At 39.2% G+C, this 14,966-nt stretch overlaps 1 protein-coding gene across 4 annotated transcripts in view; it reads right to left on the bottom strand.

The window, feature by feature from the left end:
• Positions 1-14,966, bottom strand: part of ppfibp2b (PPFIA binding protein 2b) — a 112,713-nt gene that overhangs the window by 42,893 nt on the left and 54,854 nt on the right. For all 4 annotated transcript variants that reach the window (XM_036003341.1, XM_036003342.1, XM_036003343.1 and 1 more), the window contains exons 4-5: positions 7,948-8,034; positions 5,384-5,497 (exon numbers count right to left, since the gene is read on the bottom strand). In XM_036003341.1, the coding sequence (XP_035859234.1) occupies positions 5,384-5,497; positions 7,948-8,034 (201 nt within the window). The remainder of the gene's footprint in view (positions 1-5,383; positions 5,498-7,947; positions 8,035-14,966) is intronic.

Here is a 14,966-nt window from a genome sequence, read left to right as displayed (position 1 = left end):
CCTTGAGCTGATTTCTGTCATTCAAACAACTCTGAGTTGTAGTTTAAAACTTTTACAGCCATTTTAATAAAATGAAGGGTTTTATTCTGGTTCGAGTCCATACGTGCAGTTAATGGATACAGACACGCAGAACTGAAGGCTCGTTTGGCAACTAGCACTGATTAGCGGTTAGCTCCGGTTAGCTCCGTTATAAAGATATGGAGTGGAGGAGCTGCCACTGAGAGGGGTAACAACCAGACTCTGATAAATGACATCCGGGGAGCTTTCACAGCAGCGTGGCCGCGGTGTTTCAACGGTTTTATTAGTACAGTTAATCCCACGGCAAGAACACCAGCAACATGCTAACGTAACGATAGCCTCTCTGAACAAGTGCACATGGCAGCACGCAACTTCACGAGGGGGAGGGGCTGGAGGTGACCCCTCTCTGTGCACTGTAAAAAAAAATACACTGTTGTGTGTGTGTGTGTGTGTGTGTGTGTGTGTGTGTATATACTATATTTTTACTTTTTTAACTGTCTAGTGTGTAATTGTGTGTTGTTCATACTATAAAATGATTTATTGTTTGTCTTTGTTGAATAATACAGAAGACAAAGCTTAAAAAAATAATCGAATTGCAATATTTGGGAAAAAAATCGCAATTAGATTATTTTCAAAAATCGTTCAGCCCTAGCTACTAGCTAGCGGTAGGCTAACGTTAGCTGCTGTCGAGTATAGTGTTAACTAGCTAGCGGTAGGCTAACGTTAGCTGCTGTCGAGTATAGTGTTAACTAACATCACGTGCAGCGGTGTTTGTGTTGCCTGTGTCGTCTTCAGAGCATCAGAGAGAAGCGCAGACATATCAGTGGCACCAGATTTCGGTAGCCAGGGTTGGCAGAAAGAAGATTTTTACAAGTAAATGTTCCAATTAATGATCCAGGCAGCACATTCTCGTCTCCCTCCTTCATTTTACAGTCGAATGGTGGCTAGAACGGCTCCGGGTCAAACGTCAATATGGAATGGATTAATCTGCGTTATTTTTTTTAACGCGTTATTTTTTCTCAGATTAATTAATCAAAATTAACGCATTATTTTGACAGCCCTAATATATATATATATATATATATATACACTCACCTAAAGGTGAGGGTCGCTGGCTTGCCGCCCAGCCTGTCCACCTTCACAGACCCCGCTGTGAGCTGGCTGGAGCTCTATAGATAGAATTGGAGATGAGAAGTTTAACTGCTCACATGCTCCTCTTAGCACCAACTGCAATGTTTCATTTTAAATGAATGTAGCCTAGGCAGTCTGGCACACGTGGATGCTCAGTATTTTCCGTGGGTGCTCGAGCTCGATGCAATGTGAAACCTTTGAGGTAGTCACCTTCATTATATTCCAGCTCCATGTCAGTGACGATACTTTGGCAACAGGTGGCGCAGTTAGCTATAGGGTTGCATTCTCAAAGAAAGCAACTCCAAACTCGTGTTGCTGTCATGTTGCGATTTTTGTTGGGTCAGACCCATCTGCTAGCGATGGGGGGCCGAGACTGAGAGCTACATGGAAAAGTATGCACCAAACAAGCCACTTTGAAATGTTTATGTTTTCATGAATACAAAAGTTGGGTGACACCCCCCCCCCCGACTAAAAAATGTTGGGTGACCCTCCCCTCAACAAAGAATAAAAAGACATGACCCTCCCCTATTTTCCTCCGGTGGTCCATTCCATAAATACCGAACGGTCCCTTATGACTCTTTTTTAAAACGTTTTTGTCACTTTTTTCAACGCTTTTAAAAAAAATGTAAGGCCCTAATTTATATGACATTATACCTACTTTTTGAGTTTAAAATAAAGCAGAAATTGTTAATTATTTTGACTAATAGTTAAGATCAGAGGATGTTGAGTGGATCACAGACTTTTATGTCAAAGTTTAGTCAGGAGACCATTTAAAAAAATTTTTTTCAAATGCTATAAAATCGAAATAAAACACCCCAAATTCTAAATTCAGTGAAAGTAATAATTAATGTTACCTGCGAAGAATGTTGTATGGGTTCCACACAACGTTCATCCATGTTATTTTTGGACAATTTGGTTGAAAGAAATCCATATTTCTGATATAAAAAAAACTTTTAAAAAAACGGATCAAATTTGAATCAAGGATAACATAAGGGTTAACACACCGCTGTAGGCTCAGAAAGTTATAGGAAACTTGGTCTGACGTTAAAAACAATTCTCTTTTTCATTGCTCATTCATTGTTTATTCTGCAGATACAAGGTTTTCACCCAGTGTAGCAACTTATTACTCCACCATAATTCCATCTATGACATACACCTGTGCCGTAAACTCACCTTCAAACAATACATTTTAGAATTTTCAAAATTCTTATTTTTATGACAGCACTTACAGTTTCATCAGATAATGTTAAATAGTCAGGTAGGTGAGAAAGCTGGCTCATTTTCAAAAAATCCTTTCAGACATGCTTGACTTGACCAGCAGTGCCCTGTTAAACAGTTAATTTTGGTTTTCACAGGGAAACTTTGGCCAAATGTTATTCTTGCTAATTCCAGTTAGTCTCATTTATCAAGCTGCCGTATTGTAATATGGAATGCTTTATTTCTTTGCTCTAATTGAAGCAAATCTATGTACCCTGTCATTTTGAATAGACATTTCTACTTCAGGAACAATAACATTGGACCAAAAACAGAATATTTTAGGCCTCATTATACTGTTATGCAAAGCCAATATTTGTGCTTCAAACTGAGTATAAACAACAGCAGTAACAGAGCAGTACACAGTTCTTTATCGAAAAGGTCATCTTTAAACTCAGTTTGCTTTAGAAGTAAACTTTGTCCTATCTAGTAACATCTAAAGAAAGCATAATGTTGAGCTTTGACCTGTAAAATCTACTTATTCTTGTTGTTTGTGTTGAACCCTGCACATAACTGAACAGGTAATGAGTCAGAGGAGGTCAACAGTACAGTCAAGCTGGAATGCTCTGAATGACACACTGTGCCACTCCTTTATTTATTCATATAGAGAACAACTTTACTGCTATAAGTATTCAACTGCTCGTCTATGTTTATCGTGTTTGACTGCTGGCAAAAATGCCATTACTTGAGAACAGCGGCTAATACATTTCAATTAAAAGCAATATGTCAAGCTGTTGCCATAATTTAATATTAAATTAGGGTATGATTTGGGAACATCTGAGAACATATGTGAAGTTTTCAATATGTGCAAATAATGTAGTTTAGTTGTTAAAATATTAACTGGCAGAAAAGTCACATTACTTGATCCGATTGGCCAACACACTCTTATCTCTTCTTCTATTCTAGACACTATGCAGATTACACCTGATTTTAGGCCAGAATTGGTTGTCCCCAGCTAATTTTAGAATTGGGCCAAATTTCTGCCAGTTCAGTTACCATTTAATTGCAGGTTGAGGTGGGTCACAACTAGGGCTGGGTTCCACATTAAATACTTTTTAGGCACCAACCGAATTGCCTCTGAAGTATTGAGTATCGAAAAATGCCTTGTCATTCAATACCCAATTCCAATAACTAAGGAGTAAATCTCATCAGCGTCAGTAAGCCAATAAGCATGCAGAATGCTTCTGCCAAGCTCTAATAATGCTGGTAATTGGCTGTTTAACATTACACGTTGTGGAGGCATGCAGAAAAACTCTACGTTACGCACAGAGACAGGGCTCACATAGTAGGAGCTGAAAAAGTAAAAAAAAAAGATTTGTGCCGTAATGTGTAATGTTGTAATTTCTTTTGTTTTATAATATTGGTATTGAAAAAGGTATCATTTAGGTACCGGTATCAAAGTCACGGTATCGGTATCAACATTTTTTGAACGATACCCAGCCCTAGTCATCGCTTGCTCTATCACCTGAAAGACGAACGATCTGACTGTTGAACAGTTCATTGGATTTTTGGTATGTCAGAAATTTTGATCAGCTTTCTTTCAGTTTAAGCAGTTGCCTGGTCCGATATTCCTCATAAATGCTTTAAAAAGAACTGTTATAACCTGTAGTGAGCTTGTTGCGGTGAGTATCATTTTACACGAATGACTAAACCTATAGTCTTGACTGAGACTGTTCTGTGAAATAAAAATGAGCTTCACTGCTGAACAGACGGGCCATATTATCTTCCAGCCATCTACACCTGCATATTTGTCCTTTTATCTTGTTACGTTACATTCATAGCAGAATTGTATTGTTTGACTAAACTTTATTGGAATTGTCAAGGGAGAAAACCAATCGGGAGTTCCATACCAACGTTTAGTGTGGCCTGTCACCTAGTGTACAGTGTGAGTTAACATGTATTAATATATAATGTACAAAGATTAATAAAACACTACAGCTGCTCAGCTTAAAGAAACCTACTGTGTCATCCAAATATTGTGGTACTGTCTAGTTCTGTAATTCAACAGTCAACTTTTCTGCTTACACTTTGCACCTGTAACACACAGGTTTTGTGCATTCATGCAAGAACATGTGTGTGCACACGCGCAAGGCCAATACGCTAGAGCTGGGCGATATGGATAAAAATCAAATATCATGATATTTTTGACGAAATACATCAATGTTGATATTGTGGCGATATTGTAGGGTTGACTATTGGTGCTTTCACAAAATATTAATACAAATAGCTTCCTTGCCACCTTTGATGACAAATACCTTCGCTGCGCTTTGCTCTCTGCGCTTTGCTCTGCCCCCTACCTTGCGGTGCGCAAAGAGCAAATTGCGTATCATGTGTAGGCGGCTTAAGCCGTTTAATAGGAAAAACCCTGCTTTACTGTAATACAGCTTTTATAACCAGGAAAAGACAACACTTGTCTCATATTACCATATTCAATATTTAAGACGGAATCTAGCTTCATATATTGATGTCGATATAATATCGATATATATAATGCGCTATATCCCTGCCAATGGTTTCACATTATTCCACTGATAGACAGGCAGCAATGCAAAAGACAAATACTGCTAGCAAGTTAACATGGATGTAAACAATGCAAGTTTCAAAATGTTGAAAAAATTGGCTTTACAAATGCTTTATGATGAAAGGTTTGTTAGATCTCAAGGATACACACATTGTGTGGTGAGCAACACTCCTCAGTGCAAGTTTAAAAAAAAGAACATGAAACAAGTGTGCCACACTGAAAATGCCTTCTAACACACAATGGAGTATCAGGAACACTAATTAGCCACCTGGAGGCCTGTGAATTATCTATCACACATTTGATTAAACAGCACTTTTACATATTGCAATTTCTGTCTAAGTCAAAACAGTGTGTGTGTGTGTGTGTGTGTGTGTGTGTGTGTGTGTGTGTGTGTGTGTGTGTGTGTATGTGTGTGTGTGTGTGTGTGTGTGTGTGTGTGTGTGTGTGTGTGCGCATTACCTGTTGCAGCATCTCCTCTGTAGAGGCTAGTTTCTGCCGGTGTTCCTCCAGAGAACTCTGTAGGTCTCTGATCTTCTCTCCCTGGGCCTCCACCTGGTCGGTCAGAATGCTCACCTAATGGGTGACATATTCATTCTCTATTAGGACACATACTGAGACACAGAGCCAAACTGTGCAGATGCAGAAAAAGACGCATAGTGATGTCGCAGATGGAAACTCAGAGACATGGAAACAAATGCATATACACATATTTATTCAGAAACCGACGAACCACACAATAATGTAGTGGCAAGGATTTTCTTTGTTAAAAAAACACCACCTACCCAAATTTAACGTGCACACAAACACAAATATAAATTTAACTTCATACACGAATCACCATGTCTCTTTCTCTTTTTTCACTCCACACACAAACACACATTCATCCTGGCATACATCAACTCCAACACACATTTACTCAGCAGTCTGTCACTCAGGAATGCGTTGCACATTTAGTATAACCTCCCTGAGAACACGCTCACCTCCTGCCAAACACCACACACACACACTACAATTCTCCTGTTTTCCTAAACTATGCGAAATCGCTCTGACAGCAGCTGTCACTTCAGCTTCTCTGAATGTTACCCCTGTAGCCATGTCCTGTCTCAAAGCACTCTGGCAATAAAGAATCTCGTGCAAAGTTTCTGGCTCAACATGTATCAAAATCCAGATTACAACGAAAGCAAGGATATGTGTTGTTACAGAGATGTGTGAATGATCTGGTAGCCTGCACTAACAATGACTAGGTGGCCCACAAAGAAGTGAGTAAATGAATGAACAAGTATGTGAATGAGTCACATCTAACAGTGATAACATATCAATGACTTTGATATGACTGTAAAAACCTTCTAATGTTGAAGAGAAAGACTCTCTTACCTCTTGTGTTCTGCTGCTGAGCTACACACACACACACACACACACACACACACACACACACACACACACACACACACACACACACACACACACACACAAATGTAGGTGAAAGGTCCCTACTAGGCTACAGGGTAGTTAGTTACTATACACAGAGTGTGTATATGCTAACACAGACACACTGAAGCAAGACACCTCACATAAACAGTCCTGAAGGAGAGGCAGGTGAAGAGAAAGTAAAGCAAAGAACATTGAAGCAGGCAACCTGTCAACAGCCAGTTAAATCTTAAAGCCCAAGTCACCTTGTATATAAACCAATCACAGCTGGTGCAAGATGCAGAATGTGTAACAAGTAGGTGTGCGAGTGAGTGGTGGGTGGGAAACGAGATATGGACTTTGACAACTTTATGAACCGGAGTGATCCAGGCAAGTGGTGCATTTTAACTCAACATTTGAAAAAAATATCCACTCACATAAACATACACATACACATACACACAGGTGAAGAGAGCCTGAGGAGCAGTTTGAGAACTGTGATTTAAGTTAAGAGCAAGGTACAAGGATCACAGCTCTATGAACCAGCTATTAAAGTGATCTAAGAGCAGTGAGAGCCTGTTGACATCATATAGTGACGAGATATATAATCTTCTGTCTTACCACGGTAGCGCTGATGTTGAAAGTTACTGTAAAAGTTGTCAGTAAACACATGCTTAGACAGTTGAAGCTGTCTGGGCATGTTTGTTATGAAATATCTAAAGAACTAGAATTACAGACTAGAAACTAAGATGTTTTTTTTCCAGTGTGGCATTAATCCCTTCAGACAAATCCCTGGCTCATTTACTCATAGTAGGAATTCAAATAATAATGTCAAAATAAACACATATGTACTAGAATTACAATTATGATTCTCTTTGATTGTGGGGTTTTCATTTTTTAGCAGAAGTAGGACAGAAGTCCCACTGAATCCAATGCAGAGGCAGACAGATGTGTTTGGCAGTAGAGCAAGGGGGATGACATGCAACACAAGTTCCCTGCTGGAATCAAACCAAGGACTTTTGTGTTTCTATGGTATATATTTTAGACTGGACAGTCTCAGAACACACTGGTGAAACGTATTGATTGTGCAGTCTCTCTCTCAGTTGGAATGGCGCGTTCCAGTTGTACTGGGCAGTCGGAATCTCCAAATTCCCAGTCGGAAATTTTAATTTTGGAATGCCCCATGAAGTCAGATTTCCAACTTGGAAATTCGAGAGAACCTCACCAACCCCGACATCACAATCCAACATGGCTGCACCCAGCATCAACAATAGTATAGGCTGTAGGAATACACTGTTTATTAGCACTTCTGTCTCATTTGTGTCTCATTAAATACACAGAAAAATGCATTTTGGTACAGTGTTTGTACCTGTAAAATACCACATAATGCATTGTTATGGAATGGTATTGCTAACAATGGATAACCTGGCTAGAGTTAATATAGCAGTTATAGTAGTATAGTTTTCTGACTTGTTACAGAACGTGGTCAACTCCGGTATGATTACATTCACAGTTTCCACCTCAGACTTTCGAGGTAAACGGAACATAGCATTAGTAGGATAAACACACACACACACACACACACACACACACACACACACACACACAGTTCTGACCTGTAGCACCAGAGACTCCTTGTCTCCTTCTAGGCGGAGCAGTCGTTCTTGGTAGGTTTCATTGTTGGCTGGAACACACAGGTTTACCTGGATAAAGACACATAAAAACGTGGAGGTAAAAAAACTGAGCACCACTATTTTCTGTTGGGCATTGTTCTTCATACATGAATGACTGAGTTAGCTTTATTTTAGTCTCACATGGCCAGACCTTCATCCACAGCGCTACGGAGGAGGGTCTGGCTACACAAACAGCATTCTGGGATAGGAGAAAAAGGGCTCTGGTTTATTGGCATTTCTTTAAACCAAGCACAATCGTCTTGGGCGAGGCTAAGCTCCGGGCAGAGCCACGATGTCGCTGCAAAATAGCCTCGGGAAGGAAATTGTTTTGGTGGAAAGTGTGTACGTTCAAAGGTTGTTCGTTTTTGAATATAATAGTTTTCTGACTTGTTACAGAACATGGTCAACTCCGGTATTATTTCGTTCACAGTTTTGACCTCAGACTTTTGAGATAAATGGAACGTAGCATTATAAGGATAAACACACACACACACACACACACACACACACACACACACACAGAAACATGGCCACTGATTAGTAAGCATGATGCAGCTTTTTCGCCAGACAGTCAAATGCAACTACAGACAGTAATATGAAGATTAACACAACATTACGGTAAATTTATACACACACACACACACACACACACACACACACAAAACTCAGATTCGACAGAAAGTCTAGCTAGCTGTCTGGATTTACCCTGCAGAGATCTGAGGAGCAGTTAACTGTAGTCCTCATAAATCCACTGGAGTCTGGTGGGTTTAGCGAATGCGATTTCGCAGATGTTTTCAAAAAGGATCTTACTCTTTAACAGAAAGGTCGACCTCTTTAGAAATCCAATTCCATAATGTTGTCAGACACTTAATCTGAGCCTGTCAGTGGCAAAACAAGCACTTTTGTGAAGGTAAATACAAGCTGGACAATTGGCCTATTAACTTGCATTGTAGCTTGTTTCGCCGAAAGTACAAGGGGCACGTGCTCAACCAGGTGAACTAGCCAGGCACCACGAAAGTTGTCTTTACTGTGCATGTGACAATAAACCTCTTGAATCTTATACAAGCATTTATTGTGTGAATGCTGATTCAGCAGCATTCACAGTATTGTTATATGATTCTTCATTTTCCAACTTTCATTGGTCGCCTCTAACTTCTGCATTTGTTCAGCTACAAAAAACATTAAAATATCAAAATGTTCTTCAACATTTGTTCTGCTATTTATACTTTTTCCTTCAAATCCTCTTCTACTTCAAAAGCTATCGCCTCCCTTATACTTTCACCTACAGAAACAATTCAAACTGTAAACCATTCATGAAAAATTCAACTATCAGGCTATATCTCAGCAGTTAAATATCTTTTACAGGTTTTGTGAAATCACTGTCTAAGTTTAGTGTTCATATCAGGATTTTTCTGCGTTGAGAATGGGTGTGTATTGCGTGACTTACAGTGGGTGATGTCATCGCTCGAGCACGGAGCCTTAAAAAATTCATCTTAGTCCCTTCTCTATAAATTGCTCTCACGTCCACAATTTTTACTTGTCATACATGATCTATATATGAAAACGTAGGTATTCTTGTCTAGTTTCAGATATTGTGCTCAAGTAAGCTATAGGATTTATAGTCTGTGAATTATCTGCCTCAGAGCGACAAGACGGTCGGTGGATCTTTCATTGACGATAGTGTTATTTATCCTCATCCACTCTTGAGCCAAAACGCAAACGCAGAGTATTTTGAAACTTCAATTTCTGAGTCATTTTTTATTTTTATCTACACAAATTACATACCAATACATTCACAAAGGCCTTCTGGCACTCACAATGAGTTCATTTTACTTATGCCACCTATAGTGTAGGCTGTCTGAGGCTTCTTTTCACAGGTCGCTCTCTGTGTCCCTTAATGGCAGCAGTTTGACACAGGTGACACGGTCGTTAGCTGATTACAGAGATCAAGCAATCTCCTCTGTGTTTACAAACATGGCCACTGATTAGTAAACATGACGCAGCTTTTTTTACACACAGTAATATGAAGATTAACACAACATTACGGTAAATTTACACACACACACACACACACACACACACACACACACACACACACACACACACACACACACACACACACACGGTTCTTTATTGGTCATGTGCCCCTGGGTGGCCTAGTGGTAGAGGCTCTGTTCTTGATGAAGGATCTGACCTGCGGCACCACAGCAAAGTGTCTTTTTCATTTATTATTGTGCACAGGTGTGTCGTAATTAACTTAAAATAAACTCAGTCACTCGATGTCTGGTATCAGAGCGTATCACACAGCGTGGCACAATCATTGTCTGAAGCAAAGCACGAATGTTGCTGAACAAATAGCAGATTTATCCCACCAAAATGCCACAACAAAACTGAAACTGCAAGTCCCAGTTAAACCACCACTGCAAACCCTTATGTTTTACACAGCATCTGCTTTTTTTAATACAGCCAGTACTCAAAAACAGTAGCTCACACTGCGAGCTGTGGACACTTTGTTGTTGTGGAGATAGGTCTGGCAATGCGATACACAGAATGGTCTGCCCGCTTTACCGCTTTCACACCAATGACCAGGGTTTCACCAGGGTTGTCTGATCAGGGTTCAAGCCTCCTTTTGGAAATATAAACCAAGCTAGTCAACATGGGTATATCCCTGGTATGACAATTCAGAGATCACCTGGGTCAACCTGGGAGCACTGCATAACAATTACCTTAAGTTCTAGAAATGGGCGTGGCTTTACGCACACGTCATATTCAGTGAACGGCAAACATCACTCCTGTCCAGCTGTATACCAGCAGAACTATTTTGTAGCTACTTGAAATTGTCATTTTACAGTAGAGAGAGAGAGAAATAAAGCTATGATGATGGTTCCGCAGTAACTACATTCTGATTTCTCCTCCTCTACATATTTATTGCAGCAGCTGGACAAGGAAGCAGGTTACTCTAGTATCGATTTTTGACCATTTTAAGATGAGGGGAGAACATTTCTCCTTGTTTGATTTCATTTAAGGTAAAGATGAGCTTTGCTGCTGTGCACGACTCATTTTAAGATAGACAGAGAAAAAAGAGAGAGATTTGCACTACGCAGCAGCCAAACTGAACTGCAGTCTGCGGATGTTTACCACTCTGGTGCCACAATGTGTGCCGAATGGATGCTGCTCGCTTGCCACTGCTGTGCCACTGTTGTAACACCTACAACTTTAATACAATATGGCTATTATTCAACTTTTAAAGATATATTATTAGAACAATTATCACTTTTCCACATTTCTTACAACTTCACCTTCTTCTTACATATTCTTAACCAGCAATCCAGTTTAGCTATAGAATTAGCTTTTTAAAAAAACCTTTAATTATTCCACATCTTTTTTACATTAGTGGTGTTATTCAACTTGTCAATGAAATTCATACTTACTAAAACCATTCCCACTTTTCCAACTATTCTCACTACTTCAACTTCTTCTTACGGATTTAAGCTATTAATCCAGTTTAGCTTTAGCAATTTAGCTATTCAGCATAAAAATGTTATCATTGTACATCACTTTGTAGAGATCTGTTTTCACTAAGGCATTAAAATGTATTTTTCTGTTGATAAGTGTAAAAAAAAGCCAAATTAATTAGCATTCCATCTTAAAAAATAGGGACCTGTGGCTGTTAAAGAAAGCTGTGCTGTCCCAGATTTTCCCAAAAATGACGGACACCTCTGTCAGATCATAAATCACACACACTATGTTAGATAAAGTGAAAATCCTGAACATAAGAGTGAGAGTACTGTAGATGTAAGCTCCACATTAATTGCATGTTGATCCACTGATGCAGGCATCATGAACAGGATTGGTCTGTCCACAAGAAGATGATGCTGTTGCAATACAGAAACAACAAAGCACATGATGAAGAGTTAGGAAAGATCATCTGACTTATCTGACTCCTATTTATAAAAATTAATATTTTTTTACAGGACCATATCATTCCCATCTCTGACCACTTTCAGGCTAACAAAACAAAGAGCTACAGATATTTTTCTTAGCAGCCACACAGGCAATTGGAAGAAAAGGATGTATCAGGCTTCGTCTAGAAATAGAAATGCTTTGTAATATGTTTTTACACACCGTGAAAGAGATCTTTCCTTTTGGTCAGAAGCTCTTTTGCCAGTTTTATAGTCCCTAGCTTTTAAGGTTATAGCCGAATGTGTGTTCCACAACTCAAACTAATTTAAATGATGTAAGGCTTAAATGATGTAGTCAGTACAATTTCCATTTCTCTCTAAATAGTCAGATTATCCTGTCTTTGAGTGTCTGTGTCCAGGGTTGCTGACTCTTTAACTACTCAGCCTGCTGCTGCTGGGAAATTGAGAGTGAGGAAAACATTATTATCCAGCTATGAAGCCTGGACCTGATAAGATAATGTTTCTGCTTCTGTCAGCTTCTGAGCAGAGGAAAGGCTCAACAGTCCCTTCACATACAATATGCTCAAAAATCCTCAGTTTAATTAGAACTACATTTATCAAGATTGGTTAGAAATACAGTATCTTTTGATGTTAAAAGACTTCAAGCAAGTACAAATATTTAAGGCTGCTGGTAGCTGCCTAGGTGCTTTAAAGCTATAGTGCATAGTTTCTGTCGACACCATGAGGAATTCTAAGTAATGACAACATCACTGTTGGCACTAGAGTTGCAAAGATTATAGATTTTGTTGGTACAATTATAGTCTGAAAAATAATCATGGTTTCACGATTACCACGCTTATTATGCATTAATTAATTTCACTGCTAATGTATGAATCACATTAATATTTTAGATTGTAATGTGTTATTTATTGCTGCCTTTTGAAACAGAAATAACACAGTAACAGTTTTGAATGTTTTGAAAATGATATATGATCAATCGTCAACCTTTTTATTTAAATTAATCTGAAAAGATTAGAGACTAGAGGTGAATCAGTCACACCACAAACAAAGACAGTGCTGTCTGTCTGTCCAGTGCTGGCGTTTCTGAAAGTTGGAGGAACTGCTAGACAAGATGCACCTGTTATGTCACAGGGAAATGCACAGCATGCTGACAAGGAATAAATGTGATGGAGCGATCTCTTTGCAGCCTTATGTCCCATAGGGGATGACAAGGAGGAAGTAAGTAACGTTTAGTGGTAACGTCAGTGACATGTTTGAGCTGTTGCAGAGTTTTGCCTCATACGAACGTAACATTATCATCAGTGCACTCACTGTAAATGCAAACGTCAGCTTCTGACTTGTTAGCTGTTAACTGTAACATTACTGTTAACATTAAACAGGCTATCGTTAGCTAATTGGTGACGTTAATAAGCTAACAAACACTTAACAACAAGGTTAACAAACAATAAAGTCGCTAGTAAGCTTACCAACTTGGTTGAATTCCCGTTGCAGCTGCAGCTGTTGTGAGTTCAGGGGCTGGCTCTGCTCGGTGTTTTCCTGGTGTTTGCTAACTTGATGTAACGTAAAAATATTGCAGCAGTAAGTTATTCCACGACGGGGACTCTGACAGTCAATATACGCAGTGACCGGACCGGCGTCTGATGTGCCGTGTGTGCGCAAAAGCGAACGTTTATGTTTTTTGTTGTCAAAGAGGTTTAATAAGAACTACACACACTGCTACACATAACTTGCAGTCAGTTAACACTCGGTATAGCGGAGCCCCCACCCCTTCAGGCAGTTGCTAGTAGCCAAGGAGGACACGGAGGATTAAAAAAACATGATGGACTCAGAAGAGGTAATTATCTTCACTCAAGCTTCTGTGCGTGAAAGTCACCGGACAACACAATCTTCTAAACATAGCCATACTGAGAAATACAGAGAGAGTTGTGTGGAGCTGATAGTCTTAATTAGCTTTGTATCAACTCATTTGGCAATGGCTTGAATGTAACGGATGTTCATTAATATCAAAAAGTTACGCACTAAAGCTTTAAGAAAGTTCCACCCTTTTTAGCTGAAATGCTATGACATCAAATTGTATCATTGGCAAATTTTGAGGCATTGGATATGAGACCAGTAAAATTCACTAGCCACATAAATTCACTAGCTACACTAGATTGATGCCAAGGGGATTTGCTACATTGCTTTTTGGCACAAAACTAAAACCATATGTTTGACCTATTAATTATTTGCTTTTGCAAAGGACAACCATAATGTATCTCAAGAAGATCTAAGCGGTCTCAGCCTTTAATAATTTATCTCAAGACCATAACTGAAATTTAGCAAGCAGCTGTTTTCAGCAAGAAAACCCATTAAGTACTACCCGCCTAGCACCAAACAGTACACAGACAAGGTTAGACTAGCTAATGAACACAGTGGAACATTTAGTAGCTAAATAGCCACATATTTTACTCAGGGGTTGGCGGAGACCAAAACCGAGCTTAAAAGATGAATATTGGACTTATATTCATCAGGTGCAAATGAATACTAATGTTGCTCTGTGCAAGTTTCCTAACAAGTTAGCCACCCAACTTTATAAGGTGATAATATGGAAGTGTTGTGTTTACAGGTTGTTCCTGCTTACCCTAAGTGGCCAAAAGCACTGGTGGCAAGATTTATGGGAGACAGAGATTTTAAGAAATACTAGTAACTAGTAACAATAAAGCTGGTGTGAAATGGCAGTTACCAATCACCTCAACCATTACTTGTTTACAGTAATCAATACTTTAATGTGTTACATTCATCTGTGTCTACAGTCCACCCCACAGCTGTCTAAACTATGTCCAAAACACACTGCCTAAAATAGTTTGACACTCCAGAAAAGGTTGGAACTTAAAGTACATGCTCAGTGTAGATGTAATTGCTTGTAAGTGGCAGTTCCTGCTATCATGATGATGACCTAGTTTTGAAGAGGAGAATGTAAACATCTGCATTTAAGGCTTTGAGCTGGAACTCTTATCTGATGCTACCTACAGAACAATAACTGTAGAAAAAGTACAAGAC

Source organism: Sander lucioperca, chromosome 7, assembly GCF_008315115.2.
Source record: "Sander lucioperca isolate FBNREF2018 chromosome 7, SLUC_FBN_1.2, whole genome shotgun sequence".
In the NCBI taxonomy this organism is placed as follows: Eukaryota; Metazoa; Chordata; class Actinopteri; order Perciformes; family Percidae; genus Sander; species Sander lucioperca.
Note: the sequence above shows the minus strand (reverse complement) of the source record. Positions and strands in the feature narration are given on the sequence as shown.